The sequence below is a fragment of the Melanerpes formicivorus genome, unplaced genomic scaffold, assembly GCF_026170545.1.
Source record: "Melanerpes formicivorus ecotype bairdi unplaced genomic scaffold, bMelFor1.0.p_v2 SCAF_1, whole genome shotgun sequence".
In the NCBI taxonomy this organism is placed as follows: Eukaryota; Metazoa; Chordata; class Aves; order Piciformes; family Picidae; genus Melanerpes; species Melanerpes formicivorus.
In genome coordinates, this window is record NW_027142353.1 from 64,103,246 (window position 1) to 64,126,180 (window position 22,935).

The following is a 22,935-nucleotide window of genomic DNA, read 5'->3' on the forward strand; positions in this document are numbered from 1 at the left end:
AGATGCAGCTCCCACTTTGCCCAAGTTTCAGGAGTTTGGGGTGGGAATGTTGTTATAAGAGTGCCTGCTAGCGGCTAAAGGGCTGGGCAGCTTTCTGGCAAGGGATTACAGTGAGGCTACAAATACACCACTAACTGCAAAGCACTTCACAGGGCTCTGAGGACTGAGCATCTTCCTTGTTGGTTCTGAAAAGGCAAAGTACTATGAAAGGTTTCTATTGGGAGCTACACAACTAACTGCCTATGAGACAAAGCCTGCTGCTTGTTGTTTCACACGAACTGTGGGGATTGGATCCTTTGAGGACCAGACCCTTTCAGTTTTACCTAGGAGATAGAATGGAATGGAATGGAATGGAATGGAATGGAATACAATACAATACAATACAATACAATACAATACAATACAATACAATACAATACAATACAATACAATACAATACATCAGGTTGGAAGAGACCTTCAAGATCATCGTGTCCAACCTATCATCCAACACCACCCAACCAACTAAACCATGCAACCAAGCACCCTGTCAAGTCTCCTCCTGAACACCTCCAGTGATGGTGACTCCACCACCTCCCCAGGCAGCCCATTCCAATGGGCAATCACTCTCTCTGTGTAAAACTTCCTCCTAACCTTCAACCTAAACCTCCCCTGGCACTGCCTGAGACTGTGTCCTCTTGTTCTGGTGCTGGTTGCCTAGGAGAAGAGACCAACCTCTGCCTGTCTACAACCTCCCTTCAGGTACTTGTAGACAGCAATAAGGTCACCCCTGAGTCTCCTCTTCTCCAGGCTAAGCAACCCCAGCTCCCTCAGCCTCTCCCCATAGGGCTTGTGTTCCAAGCCCCTCACCAACTTTGTTGCCCTTCTCTGGACACCTTCCAGCAAGTCAACCTCCTTCCTAAACTGAGGGGCCCAGAACTGGACACAGGACTCAAGGTGCAGCCTAACCAGTGCAGTGTACAGGGGCAGAATGATCTCCCTGCTCCTGCTGGCCACACTGTTCCTGATGCAGGCCAGGATGCCATTGGCCCTCTTGGCTGCCTGGGCACACTGCAGGCTCGTGTTCAGCCTGCTATCAACCAGCACCCCCAGGTCCCTCTCTGCCTGGCTGCTCTCCAGCCACTCTGACCCCAGCCTGTAGCACTGCATGGGGTTGTTGTGGCCAATGTGCAGAGCCCGGCACTTGGATGTGCTCAATCTCATGCTGTTGGATCCTGCCCATCTGTCCAGCCTGTCGAGGTCCCTCTGCAGAGCCTCTCTACCCTTCAGTAGAACACAGTGTCCTTGTCTACTACTCCTATGTATCAACTTTTGCCACACTGAGTAGCTGGAGAATTACCTCTTTCTGAAAATAGTTCTGGGGTCTACTTAAATTTCAGTGTGTCCAAAAAACCCTGACCTTCTAAAAAGTCTGGCCTCCTTGGACCTCCCAGTGAGAGCTGCAGCAGTTGAGTGTGCTGAAATACTTACCCTCTGCATCCTGAGTATCTGCTGCAGCACTTGATATCCAAACCTGCCACTCCAATGAGTGACTCAGAGCCACGAGGCTGCAGGAATCAGGTGTGTGCTCCCTGCTGTCGTGATGATTCCCATTTGAAGGGATTCAGCTGTATTTCCTCTTCAAGCCCTGTCACTCGTTTTGTTGGAGGAGTGACACAGCATTTGCTTCCCTTCTCTGGTTGGATGAAGGCTCAATTATTTCTGGCAGACAGCCTGGGCTTGTGAAATTGCAGATGCTAGTGTCCACGATTCCTTATGTATGTGCCTTGGAAACATGACTGGCCCTGAAGCTTTGTCTTGAGAGATCCAATATCTACAGGAGAGGAATACAGAAGATAGCTCCTTGTGGCTAAGCCAACTTGGAATGGAATGGAATGGAATGGAATGGAATGGAATGGAATGGAATGGAATGGAATGGAATGGAATAGAATAGAATTATCCAGGTTGGAAAAGACCTTTGAGATCGAGTCCAGCCTAAAATCCAACACCATCTAATCAACTAAACCATGGCACCAAGCACCCCATCCAGTCTCTTCCTAAACACCTCCAGTAATGGTGACTCCACCACCTCCCTGGGCAGCACATTCCAATGGCCAATCTCTCTTTCTATTAAGAACTTCTTCCTAACCTCCAGCCTAAACCTCCCCTGGCACAGCTTGAGACTGTGTCCTCATGTTCTGGTGCTGGTTGCTTGGGAGAAGAGACCAACCCCCACCTGTTTACAAGCTCCCTTCAGGTAGTTGTAGACAGCAATAAGGTCTCCTCTGAGCCTCCTCCTCTCCAGGCTAAACAACCCCAGCTCCCTCAGTCTCTCCTCACAGGGCTGTGCTCCAAACCCCTCCCCAGCTTTGTTGCCCTTCTCTGGACACCCTCCAGCAACTCAACATCTTTCCTGAACTGAGGGGCCCAGACAAATTTCTGAGGGGAAATGTTTTGCAGTTTTCACCCAGCTGTATCTCTGGGCACTAGGCACAGCAAACCCTCCTCTTGGAGTCCAGTTTTTCAAATGCTGTTTACACATGTGAAAGTGATCTTGCTGGAATGCATGAAACTATTCTGCAGCAATGAGAAACTCAGCTATGTAGCAGCATCTTCTGCGTGATTAACTCGAGAAGCTTTTAGATCCCTCTATACAACATCCTTAGAAAGTGGTCTGCTAGTGCTTGGCACATCAAGGGGTGTTCACACTCCTCCAGGCATCTTACTCAAGTGTGACTAGAAGTGTTCTAAAATGAGAAGTGTAAGGGAATGTTCTTACCATCTAATCTGGGCTCGTAACTTAATTGTCTAAATTAGGCATCTAAAGCCTAATTATGCAGCCACATCCCTCAGGATAGCAAAGGGAGCGCTCCAGAAGGCAGTTTAGAGAGAATCTGATCTAGGGTTTTAGGTAGGAACCTGCACTTAGAGATTCATTTTTAGGCTCTGTGTTCCAGATATGAAAAAAAAAGGGTTGGATGACTTTAAGGTGCTCAGGAAGATGCTACTTTTCACTCCCATTGGTCTGAACAAGCAATAAGGAAAGGGAGAATCAGTCTGGCTCTGTTTCTGCCCATCTTTCCAGCTCTCATACGTAGATGAGATGCTCAGCTGTTGCAGATCAGCATAACCACAGGAACTACTTGGGGCTCTCACAGTGTACACTGGCACAGAAAGCAGCCCTCTGTGCTCCAGTCAGGAGTGGGAGTTAGTCCTAAAAATGAGAACAGTCTTTAACTTTCACTATAGCTAAATGTGATCTCCCTGACAGTCACTCTGACACGGTCTTGTAACTTTCCTTCCCTTGCCTGAGGCAAGGGCATCAGCAGGCCGTGTCTGGAGGCCGTGGAAGCCTCAACGTTTGGCAGGAAGGGCTGTTGCTGCTTGTGTTACATGTAGCAGGAAAGAGATGTCTCAGAAGGGGACTTGCAGGTGCTATGATGGGCTGTTCAAGAGGAGCACCCTGTGCCCTGAGGCTTCCTCAAGTTGCAAGAGATTGGCTTTTCTCAGTAAGCCTGGTACTAGCCTGTGCCTGGTGCCAGGGGCTGCTAGAGAACCTCAGTTTCTGGCTGTGGAAAGCAGCATGCCAGCTGAGGCACTGGAAGTTCACACCAGGGGCCATGGGGGGTCTGGGCTTTGCCACCAGCCTAAGAAACAAAGTGGCAGGACTTCACTGAGCCTTTCCTCGGAGTCCTTCTCCTCCTCCAAGGAGATGTCCGAGGTGATTTGCAGTCAAAGCATAATGCCATTGAGAAGTTCATAGGGTCAGTACAGCCACTGGTCCCTGAAGAACCCACAGAGGTGCCTTGATCTCCACCACCCTCGCTCTATAGAGTCTGTGATGCCAACTAACACAACTGAATCAAACTGGTTATGAGTGGGAACATCATGCACAGGTTCAGTGACCAGACAAAACAAATCTTTGCTCAGCTCTTCCTCCAGAAGCAGTTTTTGGTGAGGCAGGCATCCATTGCTGAGCAGCTTTCCCTGAACTGATCTGAAGCTTTTTCCTTTATTCTTGGTATTCTTTGTTTCTTCTTAAGCCAGAACTAGCACAAAAGGAGAGCAGAAGTCAGTGCTGCCACTCCTGACCTGGCACTAGCCATAGAATGAGCTGCCCCACAGAGGAAGAGGGAGGTGGGAAAATTCACACTATCCTTTCAAGGGAAGGTGTACAAGAAGCAGAAGCCCATCCTGTGATAGAGAGGCCAGTGCTCCTGGCTGGGAAGCAAACAGCTTCTGTGGGCATTGTGGTTGGGTAAAAAATAAACCATTGTTTCACTTCTGTCCCAACAAAATTATTCATCAGTTCAAGGCATTTCCAGGAAAAAGAGGTGAAAGGTTTGCACATCTTTGTCCAGCCAGGTGTTCCTGAACTGCTTCTGAACTATGAATGCAGAATCACAACCTTGCAAAAGGCTTTCAGAGACTCCTAGCAAGCTTTGGAGAGAAAGAGAGAAGACAAAAGGGAGAAAGGTGCTGATGGCCCGGGGTCCTGCCAGCTCTCTGCTTTTTCTGGCCAGCAGGAGCAGGGAAGTCATTCTGCCCCTGTACTCAGCACTGGTTAGGCCACACCTTGAGTCCTGTGTCCAGTTCTGGGACCCTCAGTTTAGGAAAGATGTTGAGTTGCTGGAAGGTGTCCAGAGAAGGGCAACAAAGCTGGGGAGGGGTTTGGAGCACAGCCCTGTGAGGAGAGGCTGAGGGAGCTGGGGTTGCTTAGCCCGGAGAAGAGGAGGCTCGGGGGAGACCTTATTGCTCTCTACAACTACCTGAAGGAAGGTTGTAGCCAGGTGGGGGTTGGTCTTTTCTCTCAGGCAACCAGCACCAGAACAAGAGGACACAGTCTCAAGCTGTGCCAGGGGAAGTTTAGGCTGGAGGTGAGGAGAAGATTCTTCCCAGAAAGAGAGACTGGCCATTGGAATGTGCTGCCCAGGGAGGTGGTGGAGTCCCTGTCCCTGGGGGTGTTCAAAAAAGGATTGGAGGTGGCACTGGAAGCCATGGTTTAGTGAGTCCTGAGGTCTTGAGTGACAGGTTGGACTTGATGATCTCTCAGGTCTTTTCCAACCTTATTGTTTCTATGATTCTATGAAACTGGCTCTATTCTAAGGTCCTATTTGCCAACCAGCTGTGCCAACTGATATTACAGAGGGCCTTTCTTTGATAGGTACCATGAATGGACACTACAGTGTTTGTCTTAGCACAAAAGCCCTCCCCATGTGTGACCGTTTGAGGCTTACAGGGGCAGGCAGGGAATAAGGTGAGCTAAAGCTAGGCTTTGCTGTTTGGCTTTTCAGTTTAGAATAGAATAGACTAAACCAGGTTGGAAGAGACCTTCAAGATCATCGTGTCCAACCCATCATCCAACACCACAAAACCAACTAAACCATGGCACCAAGCACCCCATCAAGTCTCCTCCTTTTCGTGCGGGACCGTGGAAGCCCGTCGCGGGGAGCCCGCCTTATCTGTGCAAGAGCACAACAGATGAATGCTATTAATGGCTGTAACATGTGGCTGGGTCCAGGCTGGAGATGCCTTTTGAGTGTAGAAGTCGAAGCCAATTGCTTGTAACATATTTTTCTTTTCAAAATATTTGAAGGAAGACAAAAAGGCTTTGCGCAACAGCTTGGCAGGCAGCGCCGGTGGGAGGAGGCAGCTCCTATCTTGCAGCTAACATAAGGGCTGAAAAAAATGGGGCAGTGCCAAGCAATCCTGGGTTCCTCCTGCAACTGGGGTGTAATTGTGTGAGAGCCCAATACATTTTGAAGGGTGGGTTTGTGACACCACCTTGGGGGCTGCAGGTGGCTCCAGAAGAATAGAATAGAATAGAGTAGAGTAGAGTAGAGTAGAGTAGAGTAGAGTAGAGTAGAGTAGAGTAGAGTAGAGTAGAGTAGAGTAGAGTAAAATAGACTCAAATGAATAGAATAGAATAGAATAGAATAGAATAGAATAGAATAGAATAGAATAGAATAGAATAGAATAGAATAGAATAGACCAGACCAGGTTGGAAGAGACCTTCAAGATCACCGTGTCCAACCTATCATCCAGCACCACCTAATCAACTAAACCATGCAACCAAGCACCCCATCATGTCTTCTCCTGAACACCTCCAATGATGGTGACTCCACCACCTCCCTGGGCAGCCCATTCCAATGGGCAATCACTCTCTCTGTGTAAAACTTCCTCCTGACCTCCCTGCAGCCTAAACCTCCCCTGGCGCAGCCTAAGACTGTGTCCTCTTGTTCTGGTACTGGCTGCCTGGGAGAAGAGACCAACCTCTGCCTGTCTACAACCTCCCTTCAGGTAGTTGTAGAGAGCAATAAGGTCACCCCTGAGTCTCCTCTTCTGCAGGCTAAGCAGCCCCAGCTCCCTCAGCCTCTCCTCACAGGGCTGTGTTCCAAGCCCCTCCCCAGCTTTGTTGCCCTTCTCTGGACACGCATGGGGATTATTCCAGTCAAAGTCATCCAATACTTTAGCTAGCTGCTCACTCGTGGAGTCCCATCTGAAAACCACAGAGCTGTTTTAAAATAGAAATACCCATAGCAGTCATTGCTTCTTCCAGGCCAGATGGTAGGAAGATAAGTTGGATTACTTTGTAGTATACAGCATACAGAATGAACCTGGTTGGAAAAGACCTTTGAGATCACCCAGTCAAACCTATCACCCAACACCATCTAATCAACTTAAACCATGGCACCAAGCACCCCATCCAGTCTCTTCCTAAACACCTCCAGGGATGGTGACTCCACCACCTCCATGGGCAGCACATTCCAATGGCCAGTCACTCTTTCTGGGAAGAATTTCTTCCTCATCTCCAGCCTAAACCTCCCCTGGAGAAGAGGAGGCTCAGGGGAGACCTTCTTGCTGTCTACAGCTACCTGAAGTGAGCTTGTAGCCAGGTGAGGGTTGGTCTCTTCTCCCAGGCAACCAGGACCAGAACAAGAGGACACAGTCTCAAGCTGTGCCAAGGGAAGTTTAGGCTGGATGTTAGGAAGAAGTTCTTCACAGAAAGAGTAATTGGCCATTGGCATGTGCTGCCCAGGGAGGTGGTGGAGTCACCATCACTGGAGGTGTTTAGGAAGAGACTGGGTGGGGCACTTGGTGCCATGGTTTAGTTGATTAGATGGTGTTGGGTGATAGGTTGGACTTGATGATCTCAAAGGGCTTTTCCCACCTGGTTAATTCTATTCTATTCAAATATTTACAACTAATAAACAGCCTAAGGACCTCCCTGGCCAAGGACCAGGGGAAGCTACTAGCTTCTCCCTCCTTTACCCCTGTGTACAAAAGGGACAAGAGAAAGGAGCAGGTAAGTTAGACTTAGCCCAGGGCAACCAGAGCACGCAGATTATCTCTCCTGAGCAAAGCAAAACCAGCCAGAGATCAGAAGAGAGGAGAAAAGGGAAGAATTGTTCTGGTACAGCTCCTCTTATTCCAGATATTCACCCAAGGGATTTGTTTAGAAGAATCTTTTGTTCTCCTTTTCACCCCCAATAGTATTTATCTTTTTCTACCTTTCTGCTCCCAATCTGTAGCTAAATTTTAAAGGCAGAGCCTGAAACCACCCCGCAGGTGAATGAAAATGGCCACATCCAGTAGCAATCTACCACTGCTGTATGCTCTAAGCATAGATGCCACTTCTAGCAACGAGTCTGTAACTTCTCGCTGCTGCTTGCCAGATGGTGGGAGCCAGCAGATGCCGAGTTTGTTCCCTTGTGGTCAAGCAAGCTGCTGTACAGCCTGATGCAAATTTCCTGAAAGATCCCCAGGACAGCTCCCTTCCTTCTGTTAACATTTCCCAAGCTTCTGGTACCACATGGAGGCTTTCCACTGGAACCACCTGGCACGTTGTCAGAGCCTTCCATGAGCGATGAAGTTACTCAGTCCTCTCAGGTTGTCGAAGCCTTCGTACAGGTCACTTGTTCTGAGAGTGGGCTGTGGGCTGTGTCCTCTACTTGAGCTAATCACACCAAACAAAGATTATTTCCTTTTCTTGATGCTTGTTATTATTTTCAGCCTTCCTGACCCATTCCTTCTGTTTCAGGATCAACACTCTGTGGTAGGCCAGGGAGCTGGCCCTACTCCAAGCTCCAGTTCTTGCTCGAATCCAAACACTGGAAGTGGTTACATGAACTCATCCCAGCAATCAATGTTGAATCAGCAACTGATGGAAAAGAAACAGGCTCTGCAACGACAGATGATGGAGCAAAAACAACTCCTTCTACAGCAGCAGATGTTGGCAGCAGAAGCTGTAAGTTTTCTAGTCCCTTATTTTACAGGGAAAGGATTATCACAAAACCAATTGGAAAGTAATCTAAGTGTTGGAAAGACCCCAAAACCTTGAGGTCACTTTGCCAACACCTAGGAATTCTAGAGTGTGCCCCCTGTTATTCAACACTTTGCCTAAGCTCTTTTGAAACCTTCTTCAGTTTATATAAAACAACTCAGGAATCCAAGCTACTGTGGTTTTGTTATGAGAACAATCTAAGAATATGCTGGATTTGAGGCACATGAATATTGTCAGCGGTTTTCTTTGTATAATAAGCTAAAGTTCACTGCTGTGCTACTGCAGCCACAGAGGAAAGTTGACTTCCAGGCTCTGCAGCCTAGGCTGCAAGGTATAAAGCACCTGTGTGTACACAAGGATCAGGTACATTGACGTAGTGTTCAACACAAGTTTGTGTGCTTGGCTGGCATCATTCATCTGTCATGCTTTCTGGTTTTGTTCTTGCACTTCCAAATACTTGCAGCCAGTTCTCTCCCTTGGTAACTGAGAAATCAGGTGATAGTTTCTGGTCATTTTATGAGCTGTGGAGGTTGTGGGCTTGTTGGCAGTGGTAAGTGTTAGAGCCCACTGGTATAGAATAGAGTGGAGTGGAGTGGAGTGGAATGGAATGGAATGGAATGGAATGGAATGGAATGGAATGGAATGGAATGGAGTGGAGTGGAGTGGAGTAGAATAGAATAGAATAGAATAGAATAGAATAGAATAGAATAGAATAGAATAGAATAGAATAGAATAGAATAGAATAGAATAGAATAGTATCAATTAGGTTGGAAAATACCTCAGAGATCATCCAGTCCAACCTATCACCCAACACCTCCTGACAACTAAACCATGGCTCCAAGTGCCACAGCCAATTTTTTCTTGAACACCTCCAGGGATGGTGACTCCACCACCTCCCTGGGCAGCTCATTCCAATGGCATATCTCTCACTGGGAAGAACTTTCTTCTCACCTCCAGCCTAAACCTCCCCTGGCACAGCTTGAGACTGTGTCCTCTTGTTAGAATAGAATAGAATAAACCAGGTTGGAAGAGACCTTCAAGATCATCACGTCCAACCTATCACCCAACACCACCTAATCAAGTAACCCATGGCACCAAGCTGCATGAGTGAAGCGCACTAATGAGCACTGATGCAGATCTGGACTCTTGCTGCCCCCCAGCTACATCCTGGCTGTATGTTTGGGTTAGACTTGAGTGTGTGCTTTGTCCCTGTGCTTTCTCTGAAAGCAAAGCCAGGTGCATAGACAGAGAGGGAGCCACGAGAAACCCTCAGGCCCACCTGTCTGATAAGCAGTCCCTGATGGTGGTGTGAACATGAGATGTGTTGTACTGCAGTGCAGTTCTCAGAGGCTGAGAAACTCTCCATGGTTTTAAGGAAAGTTAGGCCAGAAACAAACCCAGTGCAACCAGCAGAAAGGCTTCCAGACAGACTGTAGTGGGTGATGGCAGTGTCATAGACGTCCCTCCAGGCAGGGTGGCAGGAAGGAGCACTTCAGCTTTGTACATAATAAGAAAAGAAAGAATTGGGCAAAACACAGGGCCAGAAGAGCAGAAAGAAAAGCAAATCAATACATTTCTAATCTAATCTTCTAGGAGAAAATAACTCCACAAGATCAACTGAACAGGCACTTGACAAGACCACCACCAGATTATAAAGACCAAAGAAGGAACATGGTCAACATGCAACAAGGGAACCAATATCCTGGTAAGTGCCTATGGACTGAGTGAAACTGTTTCTTTCCTTCCAGCCAGAAGACAATCCAGAAGAGCCATGCATCCACTGGTGACCAGGGGCTGATATTTTGGGCATCCACTTACATCACCACAGAGGCAGCAGGTGGTGGCTGCTGCCCTCCTATGCTATTTACCTTACTGACCCCCACCACTGAGAAGTGCTGTTGTATGATCTGGAGAATCAGCTAGTGGTTCATCCATGCTGATGCTGCATCTCTCAGATATGGGGGAAGAAGGGGCTATCACCCCCCTCAGTAGTACTGCCTGGGGCAGATGGGCACCTAAAGAGTTGATACAGAGGTGTCCTCTTGACTGCATAACATCACTCCATCCAGATGCTTCTTTCAAGTAGGTGGTACATCTTGCTTCAGAGACCAAGATCAGAACCCTCCTTCCCTGTGACTGGCAGCTCATGTACAGCATGAGGAGCCTCATACTACTTTTCAAATACATGATGTAACACCATCTCAGTTTTTGGCATGTTAAATGTGGCACAGTCATGGCCTCATTGCTGCTCTAAAAGCAGCATTTCAACAGATCAGTCAAACAGGAGGGTGAAAGCCCCTCCTTTCTGTCAGAACTGCCCAGGGCAGAAAATGCCCAAGACTTCAGGACTAGTCCTTTGTTTCATCTCTTGTGCCCTCACCTTGTTGGAGAGTCCAGTCTGGGGACTACAGGACTGCCTCTTCAGCTTTTCATGCTGTTCACCTTGCTGGTTATCTGGATCCTGCTCTAAGACCAAAGACAGAGTAAGGAAAAGATCATAGAACCACAGAATCATAGAATGGTTTGGGTTAGAAGGGGCCTCCAAAGGTCATCTGATCCGACCCACCTGCAGTCAACAGGGACATCCTCCACTAGATCAGGTTGCCCATAGCCTTGTCCAGCCTGACTCTGGCAATCTCCAGGGATGAGGCCTCAGTTCCCTCCCTTGGCAACCTGTTTCAGTGCACTCTCATGGTAAAGAACTTGTTCCTAATATCCAATCTAAATCTGGGAAGAGAGAGGGGTTAGGGAGAAATGTAGCAGATGGGATCAAAGGATATTCTTTACAGTGCAAAGCATCTGTACCTTTAATTATCATTCGGAATCTCTGCCTTCTACTGTGTCTGTGTGTTCAACACACTGAGGCAATAAAGGATGTTTTGAGTTGTTTGATTTTCTGTCCACAAATTCAGCAAAGGCTCTGAGTCATTCCTTCACTACCTGTCCTTTGGAGCAAAATATTTTCTGTTTCTATCACAATTGTAACAAGGTTCCATATGGAGCTTGCTCCCTTCCTACCTGCTGGCCAGCAGCCCTGCTATGTGCAGAAGAGCTGCACAGGCAATGTTGGTGCAGCCCTTTTTGGTTTGTTTACAAGTTGTAGCAGCAGGAAATTGATGGAATGGAATGGAATGGAATGGAATGGAATGGAATGGAATGGAATGGAATGGAATGGAATGGAATGGAATAGAATAGAATAGAATAGAATAGAATAGAATAGAATAGACCAGGTTGGAAAAGACTTTCAAGATCACCCAACACCATCTAATTGACTAAACCATGTCACCAAGCACCCCATCCAGTCTCTTCCTAAACGCCTCCCGTGATGGTGACTCCACCACCTCCCTGGGCAGCACATTCCAATGGTGAATGATTCTGACTCTCTCAGTGAAGAACTTTCTCCTCACCTCCAGCCTAAACCTCCCCTGGCATAGCTTGAGACTGTGTCCTCTTGTTCTGGTGCTGGTTGCCTGGGAGAAGAGACCAACCCCCACCTGGCTACAACATCCCTTCAGGTAGTTGTAGAGAGCAATAAGCTCTCCCTTGAGTCAGGCTGCACAACCCCAATTCCCTCAGCCTCTCCTCATAGGGCTTGTGCTCCAAACCCCTCCCCAGCTTTGTTGCCCTTCTCTGGACACCTTCCAGCAGCTCAACCTCCTTCCTAAACTGAGGGACCCAGAACTGGACACAGGACTTGAGGTGTGGCCTAACCAGTGCAGAGTACAGGGCAGAATGACCTCCCTGCTCCTGCTGGCCACACTGTTCCTGATGCAGGCCAGGATGCCATTGGCCCTCTTGGCTGCCTGGGCACACTGCTGGCTCTTGTTCAGCCTACTATCAACCAGAACCCCCAGGTCCCTTTCTGCCTGGCTGCTCTCCATCTACTCTTACCCCAGCCTGTAGCACTGCATGGGGTTATTGTAATGGGCCTGAGTGTTTGTCATCTTCAGTAAATCCATAGAACCATCATGGCTGCCAGCACAGCAACCCCTGGTGAGGGCAGTGCCACAGGGCAGAGTGGGCTGTGAGCTGGCTTGATACCTCCTGTGCCCATAAAACAAATGCTCCCAGCAATCCCAGCAGTTTTCTGGAGAATTCCTGTGATTTGGTGTGTTGTTTAAAGGCTCATTCCTGGAATCAAATGATTAACTGAGATTCTTGGCTTTTACTTACCAACAATACATTTCTACCCTGAGAGAGAACATGGAAATGACTGCAGCCACGTCTGTGAAAGGCTCCAAAGCAAGTAGATCACCATTGTTATGTGGCTTTCCTTCTTGCTCTTAATCTGATGGACTCTTTGCCAGTCTTGTGGTATTTGGATTCCCATCTTCTTGGTTTGAAACATGTGGGATTGGCAGCACTTGCCCATTCACATCCCAGGTCCCTGCTGAGCAAGGCAGGGGAGCAGAACAGCTTTTCAGGCAAGCCTGGGAGAAAGGGCTGTGCTGGGAGCTCACGACAAAGCTACCAGATGGAGTGATTAGGAAACTCTTGCATAAGGGAGAAACAGCAGGGAATCTGTTCCCTTTTTCTGGGAATATCTTTGCTCAGGTCAGGGAAGAAGAGAAAAAGAAGTTAAATAAAATAACACAGGGGCTTGGAGACATATGGTTTAGTGTTCTGGGTCTCTATGCTTTTCCCCACGGTGCCATGTCATGGCAGGAAACCCCCAGACAAGAGCAGGTGAATCGGGCAGGGAGAGCATTTCTCCAAATGGCCACAGCCTGGAGTGCCCAGCAGCTGCACACAGCACTGCCAGGGAAGGCATTCCTTCCCATCTGGGAGAAATCAGAGTGGAAAATGCTTGAATTAAAAATAAAAGGATAAAAATAGCAATACAAAGAGAGAGGAAGCTTTGTCTTGTGCACAGCAAGTACAGCCCATGTACTGTCCACCTGTGCCCTTTGAAGAGCATGGGGTTTGCTGGTGCAGTGTGATGGTAGCCCTGGGGCTGCTCAGCAGCTGGCAGGGTCACCCCAGGAGGGGCCTCATATCAGCAGCAAGTGAAGTGGCTCCACAAACATGTAGATCAGCTGGAAGGAGAGAAGGGTTGGTCTCCTCCCAGGCAACCAGCACCAGAACAAGAGGACACAGTCTGAAGCTGTGCCAGGGGAGGTTTAGGCTGGATGTTAGGAAGAAGTTCTTCACAGAAAGAGAGATTGACCATTGGAATGTGCTGCCCAGGGAGGTGGTGGAGTCACCATCACTGGAGGTGTTTAAGAAGAGACTGGATGGGGTGCTTGGTGCCATGGGTTAGTTGATTAGATGGTGTTGGGTGATAGGTTGGACTCGATGATCTCAAAGGTCTTTTCCAACCTGGCATATTCTACCCTATCCTACCCTACCCTATCCTACCCTATCCTATCCTATCCTATCCTATCCTATCCTATCCTATCCTATCCAACAGGGAAGGCCTGGATGACCAGGTAAGATACCTGACTTTCTGATTACATGGAATCATAGAATCAGTAAGGTTGGAAAAGACCTCAGAGATCATCAAGTCCAACCTGTCACCCAACACCTCAGGGCTAACTAAACCATGGCACCAAGTGCCATATCCAATCCTTTTTTGAACACTCCCAGGGACAGTGATAGGTGTTGGGTGATAGGTTGGACTTGATGATCTCAAAGGTCTTTTTCAACCTGGCTAACTCTATTCTATTATAGCCTAGTCTAGTCTAGTTTATAAGATTCAATGATGAAGTCAAAGTTAGTCAAATTCAGTCTGTTTTTTTGGTTTGGTTTGGAGTTTTTTGTTTTGGTTTTGGTTTGTTGTTGTTTGGGGAGGGGGTGTTTGTTTTGGTGTTGGGTTTTTGTATGTATGAACATTCAAAACAAGCAGTGTCTCACTTCCAACAATTGCTACTAGTTGCTACTTATGAAACAGCAAAGCTCCAGGTGTGTAGATGCCTCTCTTCCTCCTCTGGGGGAGCCTCAAGAACTTCCTGAAATATCACAGTCTCACAGTATCACCAAGGTTGGAAGAGACCTCAAAGATCATAAAGTCCAGCCTGTCACCACAGACCTCATGACTAGACCATGGCACAAAGTGCCACATCCAATCCCCTCTTGAACACCTCCAGGGATGGAGACTCCACCACCTCTCTGGGCAGCACATTACAATGGTGAATGACTCTCTCAGTGAAGAACTTTCTCCTCACCTCCAGCCTAAACCTCCCCTGGCACAGCTTGAGACTGTGTCCTCTTGTTCTGGTACTGGTTGCTAGAGAGAAGAGACCAACCCCTTCCTGGCTACAACCACCTTTCAGGTAGTTGTAGAGAGCAATGAGGTCACCCCTGAGCCTCCTCTTCTCCAGGCTAAGCAACCCCAGCTCCCTCAGCCTCTCCTCACAGGGCTGTGCTCAAGGCCTCTCCCCAGCCTTGTTGCCCTTCTCTGGACATGTTCAATTGTCTCAATGTCCTTCCTAAACTGAGGGGCCCAGAACTGGACACAGGACTCAAGGTGTGGCCTAACCAATGCAGAGTCCAGGGGCACAATGACTTCCCTGCTCCTGCTGGCCACACTGCTCCTGATACAGGCCAGGATGCCATTGCCCTTCTTGGCCACCTGGGCACACTGCTGGCTCATGTTTAGGCAGCTGTCAGTCAGCACTCCCAGGTCCCTTTCTGTTTGGGAGCTCTTCAGCCACTCTGGCCCCAGTGGTACCTTGGAGGCAAGCCCACTCTACAGCTTCTTTCACACCTTGGGACCACCCAGGTGTGGCTTGTGCTGTGCCATATGGCAAAGAATGCCCCACATGTTGTGTGAAGAATATGTCCTTTTGCTTGTCTTGAACCTAGCTGCACTTCTTGTAGGGCTGGTGCTGGAAACCACAGTAGCAAAGAGAATTCAGCTGTGGAGCAGCTGATAGTGTACAGAGAGGGGTCCTCCACTGTGCTATTTACACTGGTCATGTTTAGAAAATCTTTGGTCTTCTTCAACCAGCCTCTCAGGGATTAATTGAAGAGTCTTGCATTGCATAAGCAATCAGACTACACTGAGTAGATGACTTGCTGTGGCTTCAAAATAGAGGCAGTGTAGACACCAGTCTGACACAGAAGTAAGCTTGTGTCAAGGTTTGGAGGCTTATGATTCATTGGAGGATGTCAGGTACAGGAAAATCCTCCACTGTGCAGAATTAGCCACAAATGGTAGATTTGTGCCAAGTCATAAATCCTAGCTTCCTGATACACCAAAGGTGATGTTCATGTGCAGCAGATGCCTGCACATCTGGTACTGTTTGGCTCCCTCATGTGCGAGTCAGCTTCTGTGGGGGCAGCTGGCCACAGCCCAGCTGGGAACACAGCTTAGAAGGGGCACATGAGTGGCATTTGCCAGGCACAATACTAACCCATGTCCCCCAGGCCTGCTCAGCTGACACATGGGAGGACAAGCAGGTCATAGACTGGGCTGAGCTGCTCTTCCAGCACCCAGCTAGGAGGGAGGCTCTGAGTGCTGCAAATGTGTGATTGCAATCTTGGCTTCTGCTGTCACCTGGGAGTGAGGCTGTGACCTCATTGCCCTCTACAACTACCTGAAAGGTGGTTGTAGCCAGGAAGGGGTTGGCCTCTTCTCCCAGGCAACCAGCACCAGAACAAGAGGACACAGTCTCAAGCTGTGCCAGGGGAAGTTTAGACTCGAGGTGAGGAGGAAGTTCTTCACCAGGCGAATCATTCGTCATTGGAACGGGTTGCCCAGGGAGGTGGTTGAGTCATCGACCCTGGAGGCGTTCAAGAGGGGATTGGACGTGGCACTTGGTGCCATGGTCTAGTCATGGGCTCTGTGTTGATAGGTTGGACTCGATGATCCTCGAGGTCCTTTCCAACCTAAGTGATACTGTGATACTGTGATACTGTCTAAGAAAGGTGGAAAAGGGGCCTGATGATGGTGCCTATCACTCCTCATTGTCTTTAGAGGGATCTAGGATGAGCCATGCCCTCTAAGGGAGAAATGTTCTTGATCTCCTCTGCCTCTGCTCACCTAGACAAATTTTGTCCTGTCTGAGGTGTCTCATGGTTCTGTGAAAAAAGGCAGTGTGCTGGTTTGAGCTTTAACTGGGTTTAAAATCTCAAATGGTAACAGATTGAGATTCCTCCCCCTCCCTTTCCTGATAAGGTCAAACAAAAAATCAGGTAGGGGAAAGGAGAGGTAGAATTCAGGAAAGAAATGGTCTGGAGCTGGTTTGGAAGTAAAAGAGGTAATTTTTAAACAAAATATATAGCAATAACAGGGAGGGGGTTAAAAAGGTAAGGGAGAAGGATAAATAGGAAAATACACAAAGCCAAGCCCAGATGGCCTTGTATTCCCTGGATGCAAGTGGATTCAGTTGTTTAGAAAGCATGGATGCAGCTTGGAGAGTAGGCACCCACCACGTGCTCCGTGCAGGAAGCAGCAGCAGCAGATGACCTCTCTCGAGCAGGTGAAACAGGGAAAGAGAGAGGAGTAAAAGATGTCTGCCCCTTTTCACAGGCTTGATGGATAGGAGGGGGGAGTGGAATAGACCACCTATCACCCAGGGGACCCCTCTTCCTGGGAGGGGGAAAACCAAGTCTCTCTCTGCCCACCTGGATCAAGTTTCTTTCGTCCACCTGGGCACTGAGTTCTTTCAGCCCCCATCGAGGATGGGTGTAACCCAGCACAGGCAGCAAGGTCTTCTCTCCTGCCCAGTGGTTCTGTCTGTTCTTCCCTGCTCCAATACTTAACCTCAATAGGAGCACTGATTTCATCTTATCAGATGACCTCTGAAGGGATGAAAAGACCACCAATGGCTTCATATAGACAAAACCATCTTTTGGATGCTAGGCATCTCTAAGGCCTTTAGCAAGTTTGTGCAAGCCCTCTTAAAATTTCTTCTTCAAGAAGTTTTGCTGGTAGAAAACTGTATTTTTAAGCTGGTGTTAGGATGGCATCACACCTTAGAATAGAATTGACTTAACTAGGGGTGGCCTAACCAGTGCTGAGTACAGGGGCAGAATGACCTCCCTGCTCCTGCTGGCCACACTGTTCCCGATGCAGGCCAGGATGCCATTGGCCTTCTTGGCCACCTAGGCACACTGCTGCCTCATGTTCAGCCTACTGTCCACCTCTACCCCCAGGTCCCTTTCTGCCTGGCTGCTCTCCAGCCACTCTGACCCCAGCTTGTAGCACTGCATGGGGTTGTTGTGGCCCATGTGTAGAACCCTGCACTTGGATGTGTTCAATCTCATGCCCCTGGACTCTGCCCATCTGCCCAGCCTGTCAAGGTCCCTCTGCAGAGCTCTCCTACCCTCTTAACAGCTCAACACCTGCCCCCAGCTTTGATGTGGCCATGTTTGTTTTAACACTTTTGTTTTCTCCTTTCCAGGTGGCTCACCAGCTGTGAGTATGAGCTCCAGCAACATGTCCTTATCCAACCCCATCTCAACTCACAGTATTGTGCCGCAGAGCTCCAGCCTCATGTCCACCTCTGCTGGAACCCGAATGCCTTCTGCCCCTGCTGCTCGGAGTATGGGCTGCTACGGGAACCTTCCCTGCAACCAGTCCGGTGCATACAATGTAACTGCAGGAATGAACCAAATGCAGCCACACAGGAACCAAAATCAAGTCCTGCCCAGTCAGAATAACCCCATGATGTCTAGACAGCAAACCATGACACAAGGAAACAACGCGGCAGCTTTTGGGACGGGGTCCGTGGTCGCCTCACAGCAAGTCAGGCCAGGCCTGAACCACGGAGCCACAGGGATCCCTGCACAAAGGGCACCCAATGTGATGATCACAGCTACCGCCACCGCTCAGAGCTGGGCCCCGCAAGAAGCTGCAGGGAAGCAGCAGGACACACTGAAACCCGCCGGGGTTCGTTTCCCCGCGAGCACTCCTTATCCCAACCAGTCCTTGCCACGCAACGTAGGCAACCAGCATTTCCCTCAGCACACGCTGGCACCTCCTAATCAGTTAACAGCAGGAGTCCAGATGAGGCCTCCTCTAAACCAGATGAACCAGACTCTAAACGGGCAAGCTGCTGGCTCACTACGAGGTCTCAGCATAAGACCTAACCAGCTGAGAGGACAGACTGTGCCTACCTTGAATCAGCCAGGAGCAAGTATGACACCTCCATCATCTCTGCCGTCAGCCGGTTTCACATCTACCAACCCAAACTCTCGAGTGTACCAAGGCAGTGAGCACGGCAGCGACCTGGCGTTTGACTTTCTGAGCCAGCAAGGCGACAGCATAGGCCCTGCGCTCAACAGCGACTCGGACTTTATAGACTCTTTACTGAAAACAGAACCTGGTAATGACGACTGGATGAAAGACATCAACCTTGATGAGATTTTGGGGAACCACTCATAAGTGACAGTGAGACAGATGAAGAAGCAGTAAGGACATTAGCTTTCTCTTTAGATGCCAGCAACCTGCTTTTGGTACACTCCACTAACTGGGCTGTCCTTTAAAATACCGTGTCGGGTGACTGCCCTCTTTGAAGAGTTGCTCTAGCAACAAAACTGAAGTCTCCCCTTATGAAGTGATAAGATAAGCGATATTCTTGCCCACCACAAAGAAGTGAGGAGGAGTGAAGGGTCTGTTCCCCACAGCAGTGGGCAGTGCATTGCAAACCTACCAGTTCTTCTCACAAGGGCTGTGTGGGAAAGTGTGCTCAGCTTCCCACACGCGCCAGCACCGGACGGTGGCATGGGTTGTGGAACATAATCCCTCTGAGTGCAAATAAGAGTCCAAAGTGATTCAGAGCTCTTCAGCCATCATGCTCATGGTCCTTAACTTCCTTGGGACTACTCAGCCCTGACAGCATCAGGCACTGTGTAAATCTCATTGCATTACAAAAACCGTTTATGTCTAAAGAGTACAAAGCTCACGTTTGCTTTCCCAATGGTTTTGTTTTAAATCCTCTGTGTTTTGTAGCACACAAAGGGTAAGTGGTGTCCTCCAAGGGAAGAAAGAAACATATCATCCATTGAGTTACTCAGTGTGTTCCAGCATTCACATTCTCCCTGTCAGCAGTGAGTATCACGGGACGCTACTGTCCCACCAGCAGCACAATCATTCTGGGCATTGAGGGAAAGATGAGATGAGCTACACCAAAGCTCAGGATCCTCATCTTGCCACCTTGCCCTACCCCAGGGACTCCAGTGACTTAATGGACAACTTGAGTGAGAAGGGTGCTTACAATTTGAGCCTCACCAACTACTTTCTCAGTCCAGCTTAGAGAAGGTCAAATGCATGAAGTGGCTCAGCTAAGTCACTATCCTCATTTTCATCTTAACCCACAGTGAGTGTCGGGTAGTTCAGCCTGGTCCTCTTCTGTCAAACAGGTTTATGCCAGCATCACTGTTTGAGAAGAGGCTACCATTTTGATTGCACAGCATTTTGGCTCCATCCTGCTTTCCTTTGCCATATGGGGGAAGTTGAAAGAAGACCAGGGATGGCCCAGGTCCCCACAGCCTCCAGGCAGAGTGCAAGAAGCTCTGCCCCTGAAACTAGCATGCAGATCAGTTATGACCACCTGGGTTACTCACAGTAGGAAGCTCCACCCAGCCACCTCTGTGCTTGTAGATGAAACAGTTTGGGAGACTATTTCCATGCAGTGCATATAATATTTGTCCTGGCTTTGGAGGTGGCCCAGCTAACATTGCCCTGAGCAATCTCTGTGCATCACTAGGGAATTAACCTGGGGCAAGCACCATTCCCATTGTTTGCAGCCACCTTGCCTTGGAAACTAAAAGAGCAAAGCTGTAAGGGCACAAGTTGTTCCACACTGCTTGACCTTGGTGCCTGGGAACAGTCTTGACTCTGTTAAATTTTCTCCTATAGACTTGGTCAGTAAGGGCATCAGAAGGAGGCACTGCCACTAAAGCAGCTCTGCAGTGAGTCTAGCAGGATTCAGAGAAGGGAACAGATCCTGTAATTCAAATCAAAATGCTATTCTTTAAAATGATGTGGTGTGACATGTTTCACAGCATCCTCTGAATTAGCTAAAACTGGATGTGGCAAAGGAATACAATGCCTACGTTCACATGCCCCGGTGCCAAGAGGCATTGCTCTGCTCCGTGCGAGTGCTTTATTCAGCCTTGTTAGTGGCACTGGGATGAGCAGACTACTTGACAATAGCCTCTGCACTTCTCTGACCTATTTCTCAAGAGAGTTTTTAATAAGGCTTTTCCAGTCATTTCACCCTGTCACTTCATGTGGGCACAATGTTTCATGATGCTTAAAGAAGCGTCATCACAAAACCGGGCACCAGCACCTCCAGGAAAGGTGTAATGTGGGCATCCAGCTAGATCTGCCAGTTGAGGCAGGATGATCCATGATGCTGTTCTTTCCCAGACATTTTTCACAAGAGAATTGACAAACCATGCAGAAGACTTCCTTCTGCTGCCTTAGCTAGTGATTTTTGCTCACCCCTTCATGCTGTAATGTGGTGGCTCAGCTGCCCAGAAAGCTCCTTCTTCTCTTCACTTTTGGCTGGGGTGCCTGCAGTCCCTTTGATATGCCAGAATGCATTTTTCCAAGTCTTTGAAGAGCTTTTCATCAGAGGTCACTGGCATCCCTTCTATGTTTGGAAAGATAGAAGTGCAGCCTAATGAGAGAGTCCCCTATAAACTGAGCAAAACTAGACTGAAATAGTAGTAGCTGTCTGACTTTAAAGTGGAAGGAAGATCGTCTCATCCGTCTCACACACAGGCACACACTTCATCCATAAGCAGGTCAGCAGATGACTGTCATGCCACTAAGGCTAAGGCTGAGTTATTATCATGATGAGCACTGGGCACTAAAGTTCAACTGTCCTAACATGCCAGTGAAAAAGCCACCCCTGGTTTCTGTTTTAAGACCAGATTGCTTTCCAGATCCTCGAGTGATGTTAAAATCAGTGATCTGAGGAGCTGGTCCCAGGTCTCCAGGATGTCATCCAGTGGTGGATTCAACATTGAGCTTTCTCCCATTGGCCTCAGCCTGAAATGGAAAAGATACTGGGCTGTGAGTGCCACCCCCAGGATCAGCATTTCACTCTTGTGTAACTTCAGCAAAGGCAGAGGGCCATTTGCAGTCCTGTACAGATGTGCCTGACGCATTTGACATGTGAGCCTGTGAAAGACTCTTGCCTTGAAACTTGAATCCAGCATCGTTTCCTCTGGACACTTCTACCAGAATGGAGCTAATGTCTTATTTTTTTTTTCCCCTCTCTCTTTTCTTTGCAATGGCTAAGTGCACTACCTTCAGAGTCTATTTTTCATCTTTGACTGGGCACTCCTCGCAGTATTTTGGGTTGTAAATATGAAGAATTTCTTTGTTTTGTAAACTTTTGTATAAAAAAGAAACAACCACCACCAAAACAAAAACACCACAGACAAAAAAAAATATACCCCACCCCACCCCAAAAAAAAAAGCCCCTCCCCCCCCCAAAGTAATAATATTTTAGTAGGAATAATAATAATAATGGGAGAAAAAATCATATTATTTGGGTTATATTTATACATATGTGAAATAAATATGCTATCAGAAAAAGCTGTATTTTATACCACAAGCCAATGGTTACCTTTTGTATGCTGTATGCAAAGTTTTGTATGATACAATTGTTTATTTTTATCTGAGGGCTTTGACTTTGGAGTTTTGGGGGGGAAGGGGGGGGGGGAGGGAGGGCAGAAGGGGATCGTGGTTTAAAATAGCTGGGGCTGACCCCGGGCTCGCTGAAAACCAATGGAGTCTCTCCTCCATTGCCTTCACAAGGCTTCCAATCAAGCCTTCAAATTGCCTTCGGATACATTTGACATCTGAAGCTCTCTGGAAACCTCAACACCACACAAAAAAAACCCAAACATTCCAGGTTTCAGGTTTGTTTTTTTTTCTCCCCCTGAAAAAAGGCTTTGATTATCGCTGTTGCTGTTGCTGTTGTAACTCTCGGGGAGCAGGTGGGACCTAGGGAACTGTCACGTCCTCGTTGCATGTGTGTCTGCTTTATATTTTTCCCCCCCATATGATAAACCAGTGTTTCTCTATACAGACTGAAAGGAAAGTTGCTGTACAGAAATGTTTTGTGTTGATGCATTTTTACATGTGGCTGTATATACCTCCTAGTACTATGCAGTGACACTTATTTGACTCCAGTTATTTTTCACCTAAACATGACTTAGTATGTTTTTTCAGTAGCTATCAAAACTCTGCCAAGTAAATCAATCAAAATTAGCCCAAGTGTCTCTTTTCTTGAAATGAATTTTGGTAATGAGTGTCTGTTTAGTCAACTGCTCATTCAGCTGACGCAATTAAAATGATGGGGATCATTCAAGAGGCGGTGAGAAAAATGTGCAGCTGGTGGCTTCTGGGAGCTCAGCCTTCCTCTTTGCAAGAGAGCTATGATAGCTTCCTACAGACTGAAGGTGTGGCTTCATTACTAGCAAGGGTTAGCAACTACCTGAAGGGAAGTTGTAGACAGGTGGGGGTTGGTCTCTTCTCCCAGACAACCAGCAACAGAACAAGAGGACACAGTCTCAAGCTGTGCCAGGGGAGGTTCAGGCTGGATGTTAGGAGGAAGTTCTTCACAGAAAGAGAGATTGGCCATTGGAATGTGCTGCCCAGGGAGGTGGGGGATCACTGGAAGTGTTTAAGAAGAGACTGGATGGGGTGCTTGGTGCCATGGTTTAGTTGATTAGATGGTGTTAGATGATAGGTTGGACTTGATGATC

The 22,935-nt window shown here is 48.1% G+C and overlaps 1 protein-coding gene across 1 annotated transcript in view; it reads left to right on the forward strand.

Moving 5' to 3' along the window:
- The window catches only part of LOC137444526 (mastermind-like protein 2), a 93,503-nt gene extending 71,627 nt beyond the window's left edge, over positions 1 to 21,876 (forward strand). The window contains exons 3-5 of the mRNA XM_068145334.1: positions 8,020 to 8,226; positions 9,856 to 9,967; positions 17,610 to 21,876. Coding sequence (XP_068001435.1) covers positions 8,020 to 8,226; positions 9,856 to 9,967; positions 17,610 to 18,592 — 1,302 coding nt within the window. The 3' untranslated portion in view covers positions 18,593 to 21,876. The remainder of the gene's footprint in view (positions 1 to 8,019; positions 8,227 to 9,855; positions 9,968 to 17,609) is intronic.
- The last annotated feature ends 1,059 nt before the right edge of the window (positions 21,877 to 22,935 follow it).